The 16,372-nt window shown below is 40.4% G+C and overlaps 1 protein-coding gene across 3 annotated transcripts in view; it reads left to right on the top strand.

Annotated features, from left to right (window-relative positions):
- The window catches only part of FIG4 (FIG4 phosphoinositide 5-phosphatase), a 139,002-nt gene that overhangs the window by 68,793 nt on the left and 53,837 nt on the right, over nucleotides 1-16,372 (top strand). For all 3 annotated transcript variants that reach the window (XM_047734130.1, XM_047734132.1, XM_047734131.1), the window contains one exon: nucleotides 14,101-14,239. In XM_047734130.1, the coding sequence (XP_047590086.1) occupies nucleotides 14,101-14,239 (139 nt within the window). The remainder of the gene's footprint in view (nucleotides 1-14,100; nucleotides 14,240-16,372) is intronic.

A 16,372-nucleotide genomic window follows, 5' to 3' on the forward strand; every position in this document is an offset into this window, starting at 1 on the left:
ATTGCATTAGGGCCCATCCTAATTTAGTGTGACATTTTAACTTGATTACATCAGCAAAGACCCTATTTTCCAATAAGATTATACATTCACAGGTATTTGGGATTAGGACTGCAATGTATCTTTTGGGGGAGACAGTTCACCGTATAGCAGAGAGTATCCCACTACAGTACGAGCACCGGGAGGGTGGGGATCATAGGGTTTGCCCTGGGGCACATCGCGCCAAGTAAGACCTTCCCTATTCACACACTTTGGAGGAGCCAGAAGCTGGTGGGTAGCCTGGTGGGCGTAGGAGGGAAGTACAAGGGAATCTGTAGGTCCTGCATGTCATTTACTCCATTGCTGTCCTCCATTGCTCCTCTCCAGATGCAGTGACGCTCTCACATTCCCTGAATAAATTAGGCTGCTTAATCATGTGGTTCCATCCACTGGAATACATGACTGCCATCTTCTCCTGATGCCTAGCCAGCCTTGAGAGCTCACTATACTTTGACTTGCTCAAAGAAGGTCCTCCAGGGTTTGTTCTAATGGCATTCTGTGCTTTTCCTTCATAGCACTTAGCACAGTTGCCGTGAAATCATTCACGATGCCATTAGTTCCTGCCATGAGACCAGAGAGCCCCATGGGCAGCTCATTCACCACAGTTTCCCAGTGCTTTGCTCATGGCACACTAAATATTTGTAGGATGAATTAATAAACACATGAGTTAATTTATTACCTGTGTCCTCCCCAATTCCCCCTTTTCCCTGAATTACAAAATTGACAGGACTAAGGATGCCAGCCTAGTAACATGTAGCTTATCAGTGATGCCCCAAGACTTCTCAGATCATTTCTTTTGCATTCTCTGAGCCCATTGTAGTACTCTGGGTAAGCTCAGTGTATAACATAAACCACAGAGTCTACTGCGGACCTTAATGAGAATTTAGATATTCCTCTTTATGCCTGCTCCTTGAACTGGGTTTAAAACTTAAGAATCAAAGTAGAGTAATCCAAGCAGAAACTGAGAGTTAGGGAAATTGAACTTAGAGATTCTGGCCAGTGGCATAAGTTTCAATTCTAGATTTCTAAAGGAAAAATACTAAAGCGTTTCCATCATCTTTTATTATCCCTAATGCCGTCGTCACCGATGAGGACATTAATATGTACTGATGTATTCAAATTGGCCACAATGTGAGTTAGAAGTAATTGGTTATTATCAATCATGAAACACAAAATTACAATGGGTTTCACTTGTTTTTACCAGTTAGAGCATTGATTAAAATAGGGTTATCTCCCTGAAGGCGTGCTCACTGGCTCCTCTTTGTGGTGCTAGCTTCCTAGGTCTTCTGTAACAAAATCCCACAAGCTAAGTGGCTTGAAGTGGTAGCACTTTATTGTCCCACAGTTCTGGAGGCTGAAGTCCGAAATCAGGGGCTGAGCAGGGCCGTGCTCCCTGTGAAGGCTCCAGGGGAGGATCCTTACTTGCTTCGTAGCTTCTGATGACTTCGGGTGATCTATGGCTTGCCACTGCAGCACTGTCATTCCTACCTCTGACTTTGCCTGACATTTTCCCCTTGTGTCTGTGTCTACATGGCATTTTCCCTGTGAGTCTCACTCTTCCTGTAAGGACATGAGTCCTGTCAGATTATGGGCTGCCCTACTCCAGTGGGACTGCATCTTAAGTGGATTGTATCTGCAAAGACTCAACTTCCAGATGAGGTCACATTCACAGGTCCCAGGGCTTAAGGCTTCAGCGTATCTTTTTTTTTTTTTTTTTTAAGATTTTTAAATTTATTTATTTGACAGAGAAGAGAGACAGAGAGGGAACATAAGCAGGGGGAGTGGGAGGGGGAGAAGCAGGCTTCCCGCTGAGCAGGGAGCCTGATGTGGGACTCGATCCCAGGACCCTGAGATCATGACCTGAGCTGAAGGCAGATGCTTAACGACTGAAGCACTCAGGCGTCCCAAGGCTTCAACGTATCTTTTTTAGGGGGACACGGCTCAACCTATAACACTTGTATAAGTTGTGTGTCCACAAGTACATATCTCTCAGGGGATGGGTTACCATGGGAAAGGTGGAAAACTGCCCCGATGGAAAGGAAACATCCACTCTTCTGCCCTCTGACATCATTGTCCCTGTAATGGGAATTATTATTGACAGATAAGGACCAAGCGAAGTATTTTTTAATAATACTAGGGGACAGAGAGAACGAATGTGGAGATGTATGTGATTTAAAAAGCAGGGAGGACTATTGAAAGATAGAAGATGGTCAAGAAAAAGTGTAACATGTGCATAATAGAAGTGTAAAGCAAAACTGTACCACTGAAAGAGGAACTACTCTGAAAGCAATTATTTTATAAATAGTGTGGCTAAAACAGACTTTATTTTGAGAAGCATGGTGTCCTTGAGGCATACAACTTATTTTAAAATTACAATGGCTATCATATGATGTTAATATATTTCTACAGCCATTTTTTTTTAAGCACTCAAAATAACTTTACAAAATTTAATCTCCTCATGTGATTCCTCTGGGGCGGGCAGAAAGACACTTGACATTAGGTTGTTGGGAATTTTTTCTCTTTCATTACCAAAAAAATGTAATGTAGACAGACAAACAGCAAATTAAGTCAAAAGACAAGCTAAGGAAAAATTTGAAACCTACCAAAAAATGGTAATTTCCTTTAGATGCAAAGAGCTAGTATTACCTTTAGATATAATAAGCCAATATAAAAGGACCAAAAGTTCTGGAGAAAAAATGAGTAAATGACATGTACAGTTTGCAGGGAAAGCATTGCATATGGATTCTAAACATACGAAAGAAAGTTCAACTTCACTCATAATAAGAAAAATAAAATTATGGTAGAGTACCGCTTCATACATCAACAACGATCAAAAAGATTTTTGAGGGGTGCCTGGGTGTATCAGTGGGTTAAAGCCTCTGCCTTTGGCTCAGGTCATGATCTTGGGGTCCTGGGATCGAGCCCCACATCGGGCTCCCTGCTTGGTGGGGAGCCTGCTTCCCCACTCTCTCTGCCTGCCTCTCTGCCTACTTGTGATCTCTGTCTGTTAAATAAATAAATAAAATCTTAAAAAAAAAAAAGTTAAAAAAAAAAAGGTTTTGATCCTTGGGTTTTTGATCCAGGACCCCTCATAAGGGTTTTTAGACATTGAGGTGTAGTTGATGTATACTATTATATTAGTTTCACTTAATCATGAAGTAATCATGGTAAATCTAGTTACTATCTGTCACCCATACAGAGATATTACAATATTATTATATTTTCTATGCTATACATTGCAACCCCATGTCTTATTTATATTATAATTGAAAATTTGTACCTTTTGATCCCCTTCCCCTAATTTGCCCAATTCCCCCTCTCCTCTTGGCAACTACCAGATTGTTCTCTGTATCTGTGAATCTGTTTCTGGGGGTTTTTTTTGTTGTTAATTTATATCATTTTTTAGATTCCACATGTAAGTGAAATTATTTTCTCTATCTGACTTATTTCACTTAGCATTAATGCCTCTAGGTCTATCCAGATTTCATTCTTTTTTATAGCTGAGTAATATTCCATTGTGTGTGTATCACATTTTTTAAATTCATTTATCTATCGATGGACACTTAGGTTGCACCCATATCTTGGTGATTGTAAATAATGCTACAATGAATGTAGGGGTACATCTTTTTGAATTAGTGTTTTTGGGTTTTTTGGATAAATACCTAGAAGTGGAATTGCCAGATCATATGGTGGTTCTAGTTTTAATTTCTTGAGGATCCTCCACACTCTTTTCCATAGTGGCTGCACCATTTTGCATTCCCACCAACAGTGCACAAGGGTTCTCTTTTCTCTGATTTCTCACCAGCACTTGTTATTTCTTGTCTTTTTGATAGTAGCCATTCTGACAGATGTGAGGTGATATCTCATTGTGGTTTTGATTTGCATTTTCCTGATGATGAGTGATGTCGACTATCTTTCCATATGTCTGTCGGCCATCTGGATGCCTTCCTTGGAGAAGTGTCTCCTCAGGTCTTCTGCCCACTTTTCAATCAGTTGTTTGTTTTTTTGGTACTGAGTTGTGTGAGTTCTTAATATAGTGAGGATATTACCCCCTTATTGGATATATCATTTGCAGATATATTCTCCCATTCAGTAGATGGTCTTTCATTTGTTGAGGGTCTTCTTCACTGTGCAAAAGCTTTTTAGTTTGATGTAGTCCCTTTTGTTTCATTTTACTTTTGTTGCCTTGGGAATTTCATCATTGGTTTGTATAGACAGACTGATGCCATATAGGCAACCCACCTCACTCTCTTTCAGGCTCTTTTAAAAAACTGTTCTTGAGGTTTCTCATCTTAGCATGCTTTGAGGTTTGTCTTTAAGAAGTACCTTTGGTTTCTAACACAGCTGGTTACATCGGCAGTTGGAGGATGCCAAGAAGAGATACCTAGGAACTCCCTTCAGATGTTAGGGAGAGTTTTATTATTATAACTGTCTGAAGGAACTTGTTAAGCTCCTTCTGACCTTTTTTTTTTTTTTTTTTTTTTTTTTTTTTTTTTTTTTTTTGCCTTTTGGTTAGCTGAATTTTCTTGCTGAAGCTTGTTGAATTTCAGTCCTGTTATACAGAGAAAAAAAAGATACAGGATACCTTTAGCAGTTAATAATAGATCTGCTCTGTTCACGCAAACACGTATACATATATACACACGTGCAGTTTAAAATTGTGGGGTGTGTGTGTGTGTGTGTGTGTGTTTGTGTGTGCGCACACATGGAGGGAAATCATATCCTTCTCAAACAGAGATTTCAAAAAAAGAGACATTCACAAGTTAAGGACTGCAAAGCTCACCACACATGGGAAACGTGGAGGAGGCATCCCTCGGCTTTGTGGTCGTGCCATAAGGTTGTGGAACAGTTTTACTTTCTGCTCACCACTGGAACAGAGGCGTACAAGGGAGAAGAACATTTTAGTTTATCAAGACTAGTGAGGCGGCCTACTAAGGTCATCCTTCTAACAGGTTTAGAGTGGATAAGCTGTGTTTGGCTCTAGCAGGGAGAAGACACTTGGCAAAATGTTATGTTTTAATAACCTTTTAAATAATGTTAATAACTGCTCACAGTCCTGCAACCAAAGCAGTTAAACATGGCAAGAGAAAACACTGTAGCTAATTATGCTCCATTTTAAACTGAGTACAGGTCTCCAAAGGACACTAAAACAGCCTGCCAGTCCTACTACTGTTCTCTGGTATATTCCTTCTAGCGGAATGACCATTGGGAAATGACCACGTTCCAAAAGGACTGTTTTCATACCGTTTCATGTCTTCTCCTGAAATCTATAGCACCCCACTCTCCGCTGTGACCTTGCATGTCATTGAGGTGAACTCCCTCTTCAACATTCCTCTCAAAGCAGAGCCTGTCCTTATCTGCACCTCTAGTTTCTGTATTGTATTACAGTGATTGGAGTAGCCCTGTCCCATTTTTTTTTTAATTTCTTTTCAGTGTTCCAGAATTCATTGTTTATGCACCACACCCAGTGCTCCATGCAATACGTGCCCTCCTTAATACCCACCACCAGGCTCACCCAATCCCTACCCCCCTCCCCTCCAAAACCCTCAGTTTGTTTCTCAGAGTCCACAGTCTCATGGTGCATCTTCCCCTCCGATTTTCCCCAACTCACTTCTCCTCTCCATCCCCCCATGTCCTCCATGTTATTCCTTATGCTCCACAAGTAAGTGAAACCATATGATAATTGACTCTCTCTCTGCTTGACTTATTTCACTCAGCATAATCTCTTCTAGTCCTGTCCATGTTGATACAAAAGTTGGGTATTCATCCTTTCTGATGGAGGCATAATACTCCATAGTGCATATGGACCACACCTTCCTTATCCATTCGTCCGTTGAAGGGCATCTTGGTTCTTTCCACAGTTTGGCGACCGTGGCCATTGCTGCTATAAACATTGGGGTACAGATGGCCCTTCTTTTCACTACATCTTTGGGGTAAATACCCAGTAGTGCAATTGCAGGGTCATAGGGAAGCTCTATTTTTAATTTCTTGAGGAATCTCCACACTGTTCTCCAAAGTGGCTGCACCAACTTGCATTCCCACCAACAGTGTAAGAGGGTTCCCCTTTCTCCACATCCTCTCCAACACTTGTTCTTTACCATCTTGTTGATTTTGGCCAGGTGGTATCTCAGTGTGGTTTTGATTTGAATCTCCCTGATGGCTAATGATGGTGAACATTTTTTCATGTGTCTGTTAGCCATTTGTATGTCTTCTTTGGAGAAGTGTCTGTTCGTGTCTTCTGCCCATTTTTTGATGTGATTATCTGTTTTGTGTATGTTGAGTTTGAGGAGTTCTTTATAGGTCTTGGATATCAGCCCTTTGTCTGTAGTGTCATTTGCGAATATCTTCTCCCATTCCATGGGTTGCCTCTTTGTTTTGTTGACTGTTTCCTTTGCTGTGCAGAAACTTTTGATCTTGATGAAGTCCCAGAAGTTCATTTTCACTTTTGTTTCCTTTGCCTTTGAAGACATATTTTGAAAGAAGTTGCTGTGGCCGATGTCGAAAAGGTTCCTGCCTATGTTCTCCTCTATGATTTTGATAGATTCCTGCCTCATGTTGAGGTCTTTTATCCATTTTGAGTTTATCTTTGTATGTGGTGTAAGAGAATGGTTGATTTTCCTTCTTCTACATATAGCTGTCCAATTTTCCCTGCACCATTTATTGAAGAGACTGTCTTTTTTCCACTGTATATTTTTTCCTGCTTTGTCGAAGATTATTTGACCACAGAGTTGAGGGTCCATATCTGGGCTCTCTGCTCTGTTCCACTGGTCTGTGTGTCTGTTTTTGTGCCAGTACCATGCTGTCTTGGTGATCACAGCTTTGTAGTAAAGCTTGAAATCAGACAACGTGATGCCCCCAGTTTTGTTTTTCTTTTTCAACATTTCCTTGGCAATTCAGAGTCTCTTTTGGTTCCATACAAATTTTAGGATTGTTTGCTCTAGCTCTTTGAAAAATGCCGGTGGAGTTTTGATCAGAATGGCATTGGAAGTATAGATTGATCTAGGCAGTATAGACATTTTAACAATGTTTATTCTTCCAATCCATGAGCATGGAATGGTCTTCCATCTTTTGATGTCTTCTTTGGTTTCTTTCATGAGTGTTCTATAGTTCCTCAAGTACAGATCATTTACCTCTTTGGTTAGGTTTATTCCAGGTATCTTATGGTTCTTGGTGCTATAGTAAATGGAATTATTTCTCTAATTTCCCTTTCTGTATTTTCATTGTTAGTGTATAAGAAAGCAACTGATTTCTGTACATTGATTTTGATAGAATAAATCAGTAAGAGAAGAGAGAAGAACCACATGATCCTCTCAGTTGATCCAGAAAAAGCATTTGACAAGATACAGCATCTGTTCCTGATTAAAACATTTCGAAGTATAGGGATAGAGGGAATATTCCTCAACTTCATAAAATCTGTCTGTGAAAAACCCACAGCGAATATTATCCTCAGTGGGGAAAAGCTGACAGCCTTCCTGTTGAGATCAGGATCATGACAATGATGCCCACTCGTGCCAGTCTTATTCAACATAGTATTAGAAGTCTTAGCAACAGCAATCAGACAACAAAGAGAAATAAAAGGTATTCAAATTGGCATTGAAGAAGTCAAACTGTCTCTCCTCACAGATGACATGATACTTTATATGGAAAACCCAAAAGACTCCACCCCCAAACTACTAGAACTCATACAGCAATTCAGTAACATGGCAGCCCTGTCCCATCTTAGGCCAGCCCTTCTGCTATGCTTTGAATCCCATCCCTTCATGCTTGCCTACAAGTAGACTCTCATGGCTTCACATCTTCAGCCCCCGCCCCGCCCCCCGCCTCATTCCCATTATGCATGAAAGCCCTCCTTAGTATTTTCCATCAGATCTTTCCTTAACATACCCAGTCCCATGCCCCCGTCCAGCTACAGTCCTATTTCCTTGGTTTCCTAAGCAAAACCTCTTGAGTGATCTGTGTGCCTGTTTCCTCTCCTGTCCTTTTCTCTCCACCTGCCTCACGGCATCTGCCCTGTCATTGCTGCTGAACCTGTGCTTGTCACAATCACCAGCCATCTCCCTATTGCCAAATCCAAGGTCATTTCTCTGTCTTTATCTTGCTCAGCCTTTCAGCAGTTTTTAATCACGGGTGACCCACTCCTTATTTCTTGAAACTCACCTCTGTGATCTCTCACTCAGTCTCCCTGGTGACCTCTCCTGCCCCATTTCTAAACCCCCTTCTCTTTTCTCTCTATACTTTTACCTTAGGGGCATCTCATCCAGCTCGTAAATACCATGCATTTGACGCTCACCTTTGTGTCTCACCCAATCCCTTGTCTCACCCCAAAACCTTGACTTTTCTACCGAACTCCAGACTCATTTTTCCAAAAGCCCACCTAGCTAGCATCTCTTCTTGAATATTATGTTCATTTTCTATAGGTTCTTAAAAAGTACAGCAAAATTAGTGCCTTAAAACAACACCAATTTATTATGTCACAGTTTCTGTGGGTCAGAAGTCTGGGCACAGCATTCCTCAGCTGTGTTTTCTGCTTAAGGTCTCACAAGGCTGGTAAAAGTGAAAGCAGTTAAGTCAAATGAAGTCAAAAGAAGCCAAAATTAAGTTGGTGTTGGCCAACCTGGGCTCTTACCTGGAAGCTTCCAGGCTTGTTGAGGTTTGAGGTCAGTGGCAGAATCCCATGACTGAAGTCCCTCTGGCCTTGCTGGCTGTTGCCTGGGGGTCATTCTCAGTTCCCGAAGGCCTCTTGCCTTCCTTGACTTCTGGCCCACTCCATCTTCAGAGCTGGCAGTGGCACATTGAATCCTTCTTGTGCTTCTAATCTCTCTGCCTTCCTTTCTACTTTCCTCTTCTGCCTTTGAAGGATCCATGTGATTACAGGGGGCCCCCCCAAGATAATACAGGATAATTGCCCAGTCTTGGAGTGAGTAGTTAGTAACCTCACTTACATCTGCAAAGTCCCTTTTGCTGCATGATATGAAATATTTGTGGGTATAAAGCTAGGGAGGAAAGATCTTGGGGCCCAAATTTCTTTTTTCTTTCTTTCTTTTTAACATTTTGCTTATTTGTCAGAGAGAGTGAGCAGAGTACAAGCAGGGGAGCGTCAGGCAGAGGGAGAAGCAGTCTCCCTGCTGAGCAAGGAGCCCAATGTAGGACTCAATCCCAGGACCCTGTGAACGTGACCTGAGCGGAAGGCAGTTGCTTAACCAACTGAGCCACCCAGGCATCCCTTGGGGCCCAAATTTCTTACTACCACGGGTATCTAATAAGAATCTCAGGCCAATCATTTTTTTTTTAAGATTTTATTTATTTATTTGACGAGATCACAAGTAAGCAGAGAGACAGGCAGAGAGAGCAGGGGAAGCAGGCTGCTTGCTGAGCAGAGAGCTCGATGCGGGGCTCGATCCCAGGACCCTGAGATTATGACCTGAGCTGAAGGCAGAGGCTGTAACCCACTGAGCCACCCAGGCGTCCCTCAAGCCGATCATTTCTGAGGCAGAAGTTCCTTACTCTGACTCAAACCTGTTTTTCCACTTGCCTTTTCCACCTCAGCACCTGTTGCTCAGTTCAGAAACCTTGGAATCATCCCTGATTTCTTTATTTTCCTTACTTATCCCCACTGTCCCAGTTCCATCTCTCGGCAAATCTCATTGTCTCAGCCCCAAAATATACCCTAAATGCTTCTGCTGTTTTTCATCTTGCCTGCCGCCATGCTGGTGCCAGAAACAGTCACCCCTGTGTGAAAAACTGCAGTCGCTTCTGCTTCAGCTCTCTGCCCCCCACACGTGGGCTCCTGTTCTTCACAGCCACCAGAGGGATCTTTTCAAAACTGAAGTCAAATAGCATCATGTGCCTCTCTAAAAACCCTTCCAGGGCTTTCCATCGTACTTAAAATAAGACTCTTTATGGAGACCTACAAGGCCTTGTGTCTGTCTCTAATATGGGCATTCCCCTTGTCCACTGCCCTCCAGCCTCGCTGGCCTTCCTTCTGTTCCTGGAGTCGCTGTCTGTTCCTCCTTCAGGCCTTTGTGTTTGTCCTTCTGCGTGGGCACAGCCCCCAGAGCTTTGTGTATTTTCTCAGTTGTACACTTCAGCTGTTACTTCCTCAGACCCTGTAGCCTCTACCCCTGCCCTCACGACCCAATTCAAGGGGCCGTGTCCCCTCCCTTTGCTCTCATGTCACTCTGTCGTTCTTCACAGAACTTACAAGTCTTCACGGAACTTACAACCCCTGAATGTACCTGGTCCATTATTCACTTGTATGTATGTTTGTTTGCCACTTGGAATGTAAGCCCCACCACAGCCACAGTCAGTCTTGTCCATAACTGTGTCCCTAGTTGGTGCAGAACAGAGTAGGTTCTTGGGTGAGTGAATGAAGGGTAGTTCTTCTTTTCAATTATGAAAATAATAGATGTTAATTATAGAAAGTACAGAATAACTCACAATGAAGTCAGATAATCTTCACCTTCCAGAGACAGCCATTTGTTCAGATTTAGAACATGAGCCTTCCTTGCACATAATATTTATGTTCTGCTTTTGCCCTTTTAGATAATGTGAGCAATCTTTATGACCTAAATATGCTTCTACAACATGATTTTATTAGCTTTATGGCAGTCTATCCTTTAGAAACTTATCCTTTAGAAACACAAAAACAAATCATAATTTATTTAGTTATTATTTTGCGTTTTGGTTCCTCTTAAACATCTTTAAACATATACTCTTTTTTTTGCATATCTTTGATATTATCTTATGGAAATTCTAGAAGCATATTTATTAGGTGAGAGAGTATAAATATTTTCAGGGCTTTGTGTGTGTGTGTGTGTGTGTGTGTGTGTGTATTTATAATAAATATAAATATATGTATATTTAAAGCCCTGAAAATATCTATACTATATCTATCTATACATAAATACATATGTATATATATTTAAAGCCCTGAACATATCCATATCTGTATCTATCTATACATAAATATGTATGTATTTACATGTGTGTCTGCATATGTATACCCCACGAAAACTTTGGTAAGTTGAAATGACATAAAGTGGGGAGTATCCCCCCACTTTCCAGAAGTTTGAGTTACACTACTTTGCTTTTAGGAAAAACTTGCGTTAGCATAGTAACAGCTATTTTCATAAAAGTTAAAATCCTCTTCAGATTTCTTTCCATTAACATGAGAGGTACCGATGTAGGTCTTTTCCAAGCAAAGTGGCGTAATGCAGACTTTTAGAAAGCAGGGAACCCCTGGGTTGCCAAATTGCCTTAGAGAAAGGATACTGTATAACAGTTAATATTCCCTGGGCAGAGTTATAGAAGTGCCCATTTTGATAAGTATTCGCCAGCCTAAGTAAGTAAAAAGTGGCATTCTGTTTTAATTTGCATTTGTTTGATAACTAGTAAGGTTGAATTTTGGTAGGTTTGTCTGTTTCTATTTCTTTTTTTTTTTTTTAAAGATTTTATTTATTTATTTGACAGAGAGAGATCACAAGTAGGCAGAGAGGCAGGCAGAGAGAGAGGAAGGGAAGCAGGCTTCCTGCTGAGCAGTGAGCCCGATGCGGGACTCGATCCCAGGACTCTGGGATCATGACCTGAGCCGAAGGCAGCGGCTTAACCCACTGAGCCACCCAGGCGCCCTGTTTCTATTTCGTTTAAAAATTGAACGTTTCTCTTTTTCTGTTAGGGTGTTGATCTTTGCCTTTCTCACATTTAATGGGTATTTATTTCAATATATAGTATGAAGTAGGGATCTAACTTTACTGTTCCCTCCCCTGTAGTAATTAAACAGTACTATTTATTGAGTAACATTCCTTTCCATTATTGATTTCAGAGCCCACTTCATCACAAACCTAATTTAACATTAGAGTAATAAGTATTCTAGTTCTAAGATATTTTTTTGCTGATTAAAAATAAAAAGATAATTATAAAAAAAAGAATTGTTCAATTCAAGCCAGATCTATTTAATACATACATAATAAAAGTGGTTAGTGTTTAGCTATTTGAGTGAAGTGTGACTAGTACATTACTCTCTTTTCCTTTAAAGTGTGATTGAGTACAAAAAATAGGCAATCATTGCCCTCTTATTATCCACAACTGCAGAGAACCCACCTGTGTGTCCATATCCAAAAGTTCTACTGTCTTCACGAGGGTGGTTGTCTTACTTGCAGTCAAGACTAGCCTGGAAAAGACCCCCAGGCTCATTAAACTGGCCTTAGAGTCTTTGGTTAGTGACCATATCCATCACAGATACATATTTATAGAAACAGCAGCACATTCAGCAAGTCTTCATTATGATCCTTTGAAGCAGTAGCCTTCATTGGGTTACGTTTCTCACCGCTCACATTTTATCGTACTTGTTAAAAGTTAAAGGAAGCAGCTATGAGGTTTAAAGGATGAAAGGCCCCTTGAAAACATGGCTGAAGATGGAAAGCTTCTCTAGACAGTAGTAAGATGTCTTGCGGTCCTGCATAGCATGAATTATTAAGTGCCATTAAGACTATACAGGAAGCATAAAGAATGTAATTACTATAAAAGCAATACGGTGGCCCCTGGGTGGCTCAGTTGGTTAAGCATCTGACTCTTTGTTTCAGCTCAGGTCATGATCTTGGGATCCTGAGATCAAGCCCTGCACTGGGCTCCAGGCTCTGTGTGGAATCAGCTTGAGAGTCTCTCTCTCCCTTGCTCCCTGCCCCTCCCCCCCTGCTCTAAATCAATCAATCAATCAATCAAATCTTAGGGAAGAAAGTGGTATGTTTACTTTTACATTATGTAAAGAGGGTACAAATTGGGGAGGTAATGTCTACATCATTTAATACTTGTTTTCTCTCAAAAGTGGCAGAAAGGCCCCAAATTTGCTCAGGTTATAAACACATCCCTTTTATACATTACTTTTGGCCTGAAGGTAAATGCTGCTTTAATGGAACACTTCCTGTCAAAAAGTAATAACACTAATACATGTTTGATGTGCCATATTTCATTTATTGCTTTTGCTGAGATGACCAAATAGTTCAATGAGAACAGTGTTGCTAATTTTAGAGATAGCTGTGTTCACTATAGCTGTTGGAAGAAGATTGATTTTATGGTAATGTTATCTTGTTTCGAAAGCAGTCATTTCTACTGTGCTTTTTAGTTCTATGCTCATTTTCAGAGAGAGGGTATTATTTTAATCGTGCATGTCTGCCCCAAACTTGAATACACAGGGCTCTGATACAAGATTGGGAGGCAGGCAATGAGAGGAAACAATGAAGGATGCTGGCGGGAGGTGGGAGGAGGGGAGACGGTACAGAATGGGAAGGGTGCTTCATGAGACCCTTTAGTGCTCATCATCATTTTTACCAAAATATAATTATAAAAGGAAGGAAATACAATATATGTGCATATGTGGTTAGTAATTTTGGAGTGGTTGAATAGTTAGAATGAGGCTGTTATCCATGTGCCCACTCTGCCTTCATTATCAAACCCAGAAGGGAATGGGCCAGGCCTACAGCTGAGGGGACAGAAAATGTTATAAACACTGTCTCTGCTAAAGAAATGAAGACTGTCTTTTCAAGGATTAGAAGTGGAAACTATGGAGAGCAACTTGTTCAAGGTTGTGCAACAGAATAGGGGTAGCTGTGGGATCATTTTGCTTATTTGTTTCTGACAGTGTCTGCTTGTCTTTGTAACAAAGTAAAGATGTATTTGTTTCTGGTAGACTGAAGAATGGTGAAAATGTGATCTTACCTAAAAATAAAATCACTATGGTATTATGGCAGTTCTTGATTTTTAAGAATCTCTCAAAATTCAAGAAGCAATGTGTGTTCACTGTATTATTAAAGGAATGGAGCAAAAAGGAAACATCTGGAAGCAAGATCTTAATTCTGCTCAAAATCTTGGTGACTATTTTAGATTTTAGATGTGTGTGACTTCTGAAGTATAAATACTATTATTTTTAATATTTCATATTTGTGTTTTATGAAATCACAGTTGTAACCTTCTCCTCCTGAGAAAACATTCTCCTAAGTCGTATATCTCAGTATTGATTTCCTAAAATCCTATTAGGAATTTCCTAAAATTCCTATTTTTGTTTTTTAGATGCTGATAGACAAGATTCCATTAATCTCTTCCTGGGGGTTTTTCATCCCACTGAAGGAAAACCTCATCTCTGGGAACTCCCAACAGATTTTTATTTGCATCATAAAAATACCATGAGACTTTTACCAACAAGAAGAAGGTATTTTTCTTCTAGTCTACTGTGTAAACTCAGATTTGATGTTCTTTGAGTATGAGATATTTTCATTTTTGAGTCATAATCGCATAGGCTAAAGTAGTCTTACTACGTGTTTGCTGTGAAGAATTCCGTATTGTTGGTGTCCTGATACTGGATCTGGGAAATTGTCATTAACAATTGGTGGCTTTCATTTTTTTGTAAGATAGAAAATTTCAGAACTTCATCATTGAACGTAAGTTGTAGCTCCACTAAGACAAACCATCAACATTATTTCTGAGTGCTTCCTACAAATGTGGAACTCAAAAGAACCCTCATATTTAAGGAGTCAGTCTTTGGTTTTTCAAGTGAGGGGTCCAAGCAGCATCACTTTGGAATGCTAATGGTGTTTCTTTCTGGAAGTGCAACCTGCTCTTGGTGACACTGGTGAAGACAGGGAACTAGGTGGTAGACACCATCCCCAACATCTCCTTTACCCAGGCCTTTCTAGAGTCAATAGCCATTTTAGGTTCTTTTGATGACAGTTGAATTGATATTAATATTCTCAAAAGAAATGAAGTTTTTACCTGTAGTGTAGCCTCAGGGTCAGGTTGATTCTGTACCTGAGTGACCTTGGATTAGTTATTTTAACCTCTCCCCACCTCATTTTTCTTACCTGCAGATGTGAATGGTAGACACACTTCGGAGTCATTGTGAAGGTTTAGGAGAAGACTCATTAGTGTTTTTAACTGAGGCGTCATGTACTAATGTAGTGAGTTTGGCCACACAAGTAAAATTTTCACACACAGGAGGCTGGAGACTGGTGCCTTCTTCTTAGAGGCCTACACTGTCAAGTTCTCTCATAATGCTTTTCTCTCACAGCATCAGTTTACTATAGCCCTTATTTTGTGCAACAGTGCTTCCCAAACACTATGGGGGTCAGTGCTAATCTGGGCTTCATTGTGTGGACAGACCACAGGCAACGGTACAATTAGCAAGTGCTGATGTTACAGCTGTTATCAAATTCTGTGTTACTTCAGGAGTGCTAGAATATATAGGGATGGGTCAGTTTCTGTTCTCAGATTTGTTCTTCTAAGCGCATGTTGTTGGAATAACCAACTTACTATTTGAGTTTACTTTCCCTGGTTTTTGCATTAAATGATTGCCTCTGAATTTTTGCTGATAAAAAAAGTAGAACTAATTATGTTTATTGGGTGAGAGATGAGTGTAAATACCCATATTTAGCTCTAGTAATGTAATTGACAATGGGTAAATGTGGGTGTTTTTCCAAAATTAAATATTACCTTCCAGTATTAAAGCTGTTAACACACAGGTTGGGAAGAACCAAAACTCAGTTTACTCCTGCAGAAATTAGCTCGTGTATTACAAGTGTACATTAAACCACTTACATACCTTAAGTTACATAGCCGATCACTAAGGCAGGAGGTGGTCAGAGCTTATTTGTGGCATCAAAAGAAGCTGCTCTTACAACCTCATTTTCTTAAAAAAAAAAAAAAAAAAAAGGAAACTGAGGTTGCAGAGAGAATGTGTCTTGACTGAGATAATTCAGCTCATTAGATGACTCAGCAAGAATCAGCTGCAAGCCTGCCACTGAAAATAAAGTTTTATCAAAGTAGATAATATGGCTCTCTCAGTTAGTTTGGTCTCCTGTTTTTGTGTTTGTTTGTTTTTTTTTTTTTTCCTCCAGAATATCATAATTCCAAAAAATCAGTTTATGCTATCAAGAGTACATATTGGTCATAAACAGTACTTAAAAATACTGTAAGACAAATTTCAGTGTTTTTATTTTGGACTTTCCGATGTCACCCATGAAACTGGTTATTTTGGTGACAGCTAATATTCTAGTTCTCAGATAAAATGAATTTTTTAGCCAGAGGCAGTTAACTGGGTGAGAGCTTAGACATCAGGGTTGGGTGGGGCAGAGTTAGAATTTCTGCCAATGTGTGACCTCTGACCTGCCGAACTCCAGAAACCCTTCTCCTCATCTGTAACATGGAGAAGACTACACACACCTCACAGGGTCATTTTGAGGATTAGGTGAGAAACTGTGTGGGAATTACTTAGTACTGGGTCTGACACAGAATCCACGCAGTCCTGAAGTGGCCAGGCTCTGGACAGATGGCCTCCAGTTAAAACCTG

Source organism: Lutra lutra, chromosome 6 (assembly GCF_902655055.1).
Source record: "Lutra lutra chromosome 6, mLutLut1.2, whole genome shotgun sequence".
Classification (NCBI taxonomy): Eukaryota; Metazoa; Chordata; class Mammalia; order Carnivora; family Mustelidae; genus Lutra; species Lutra lutra.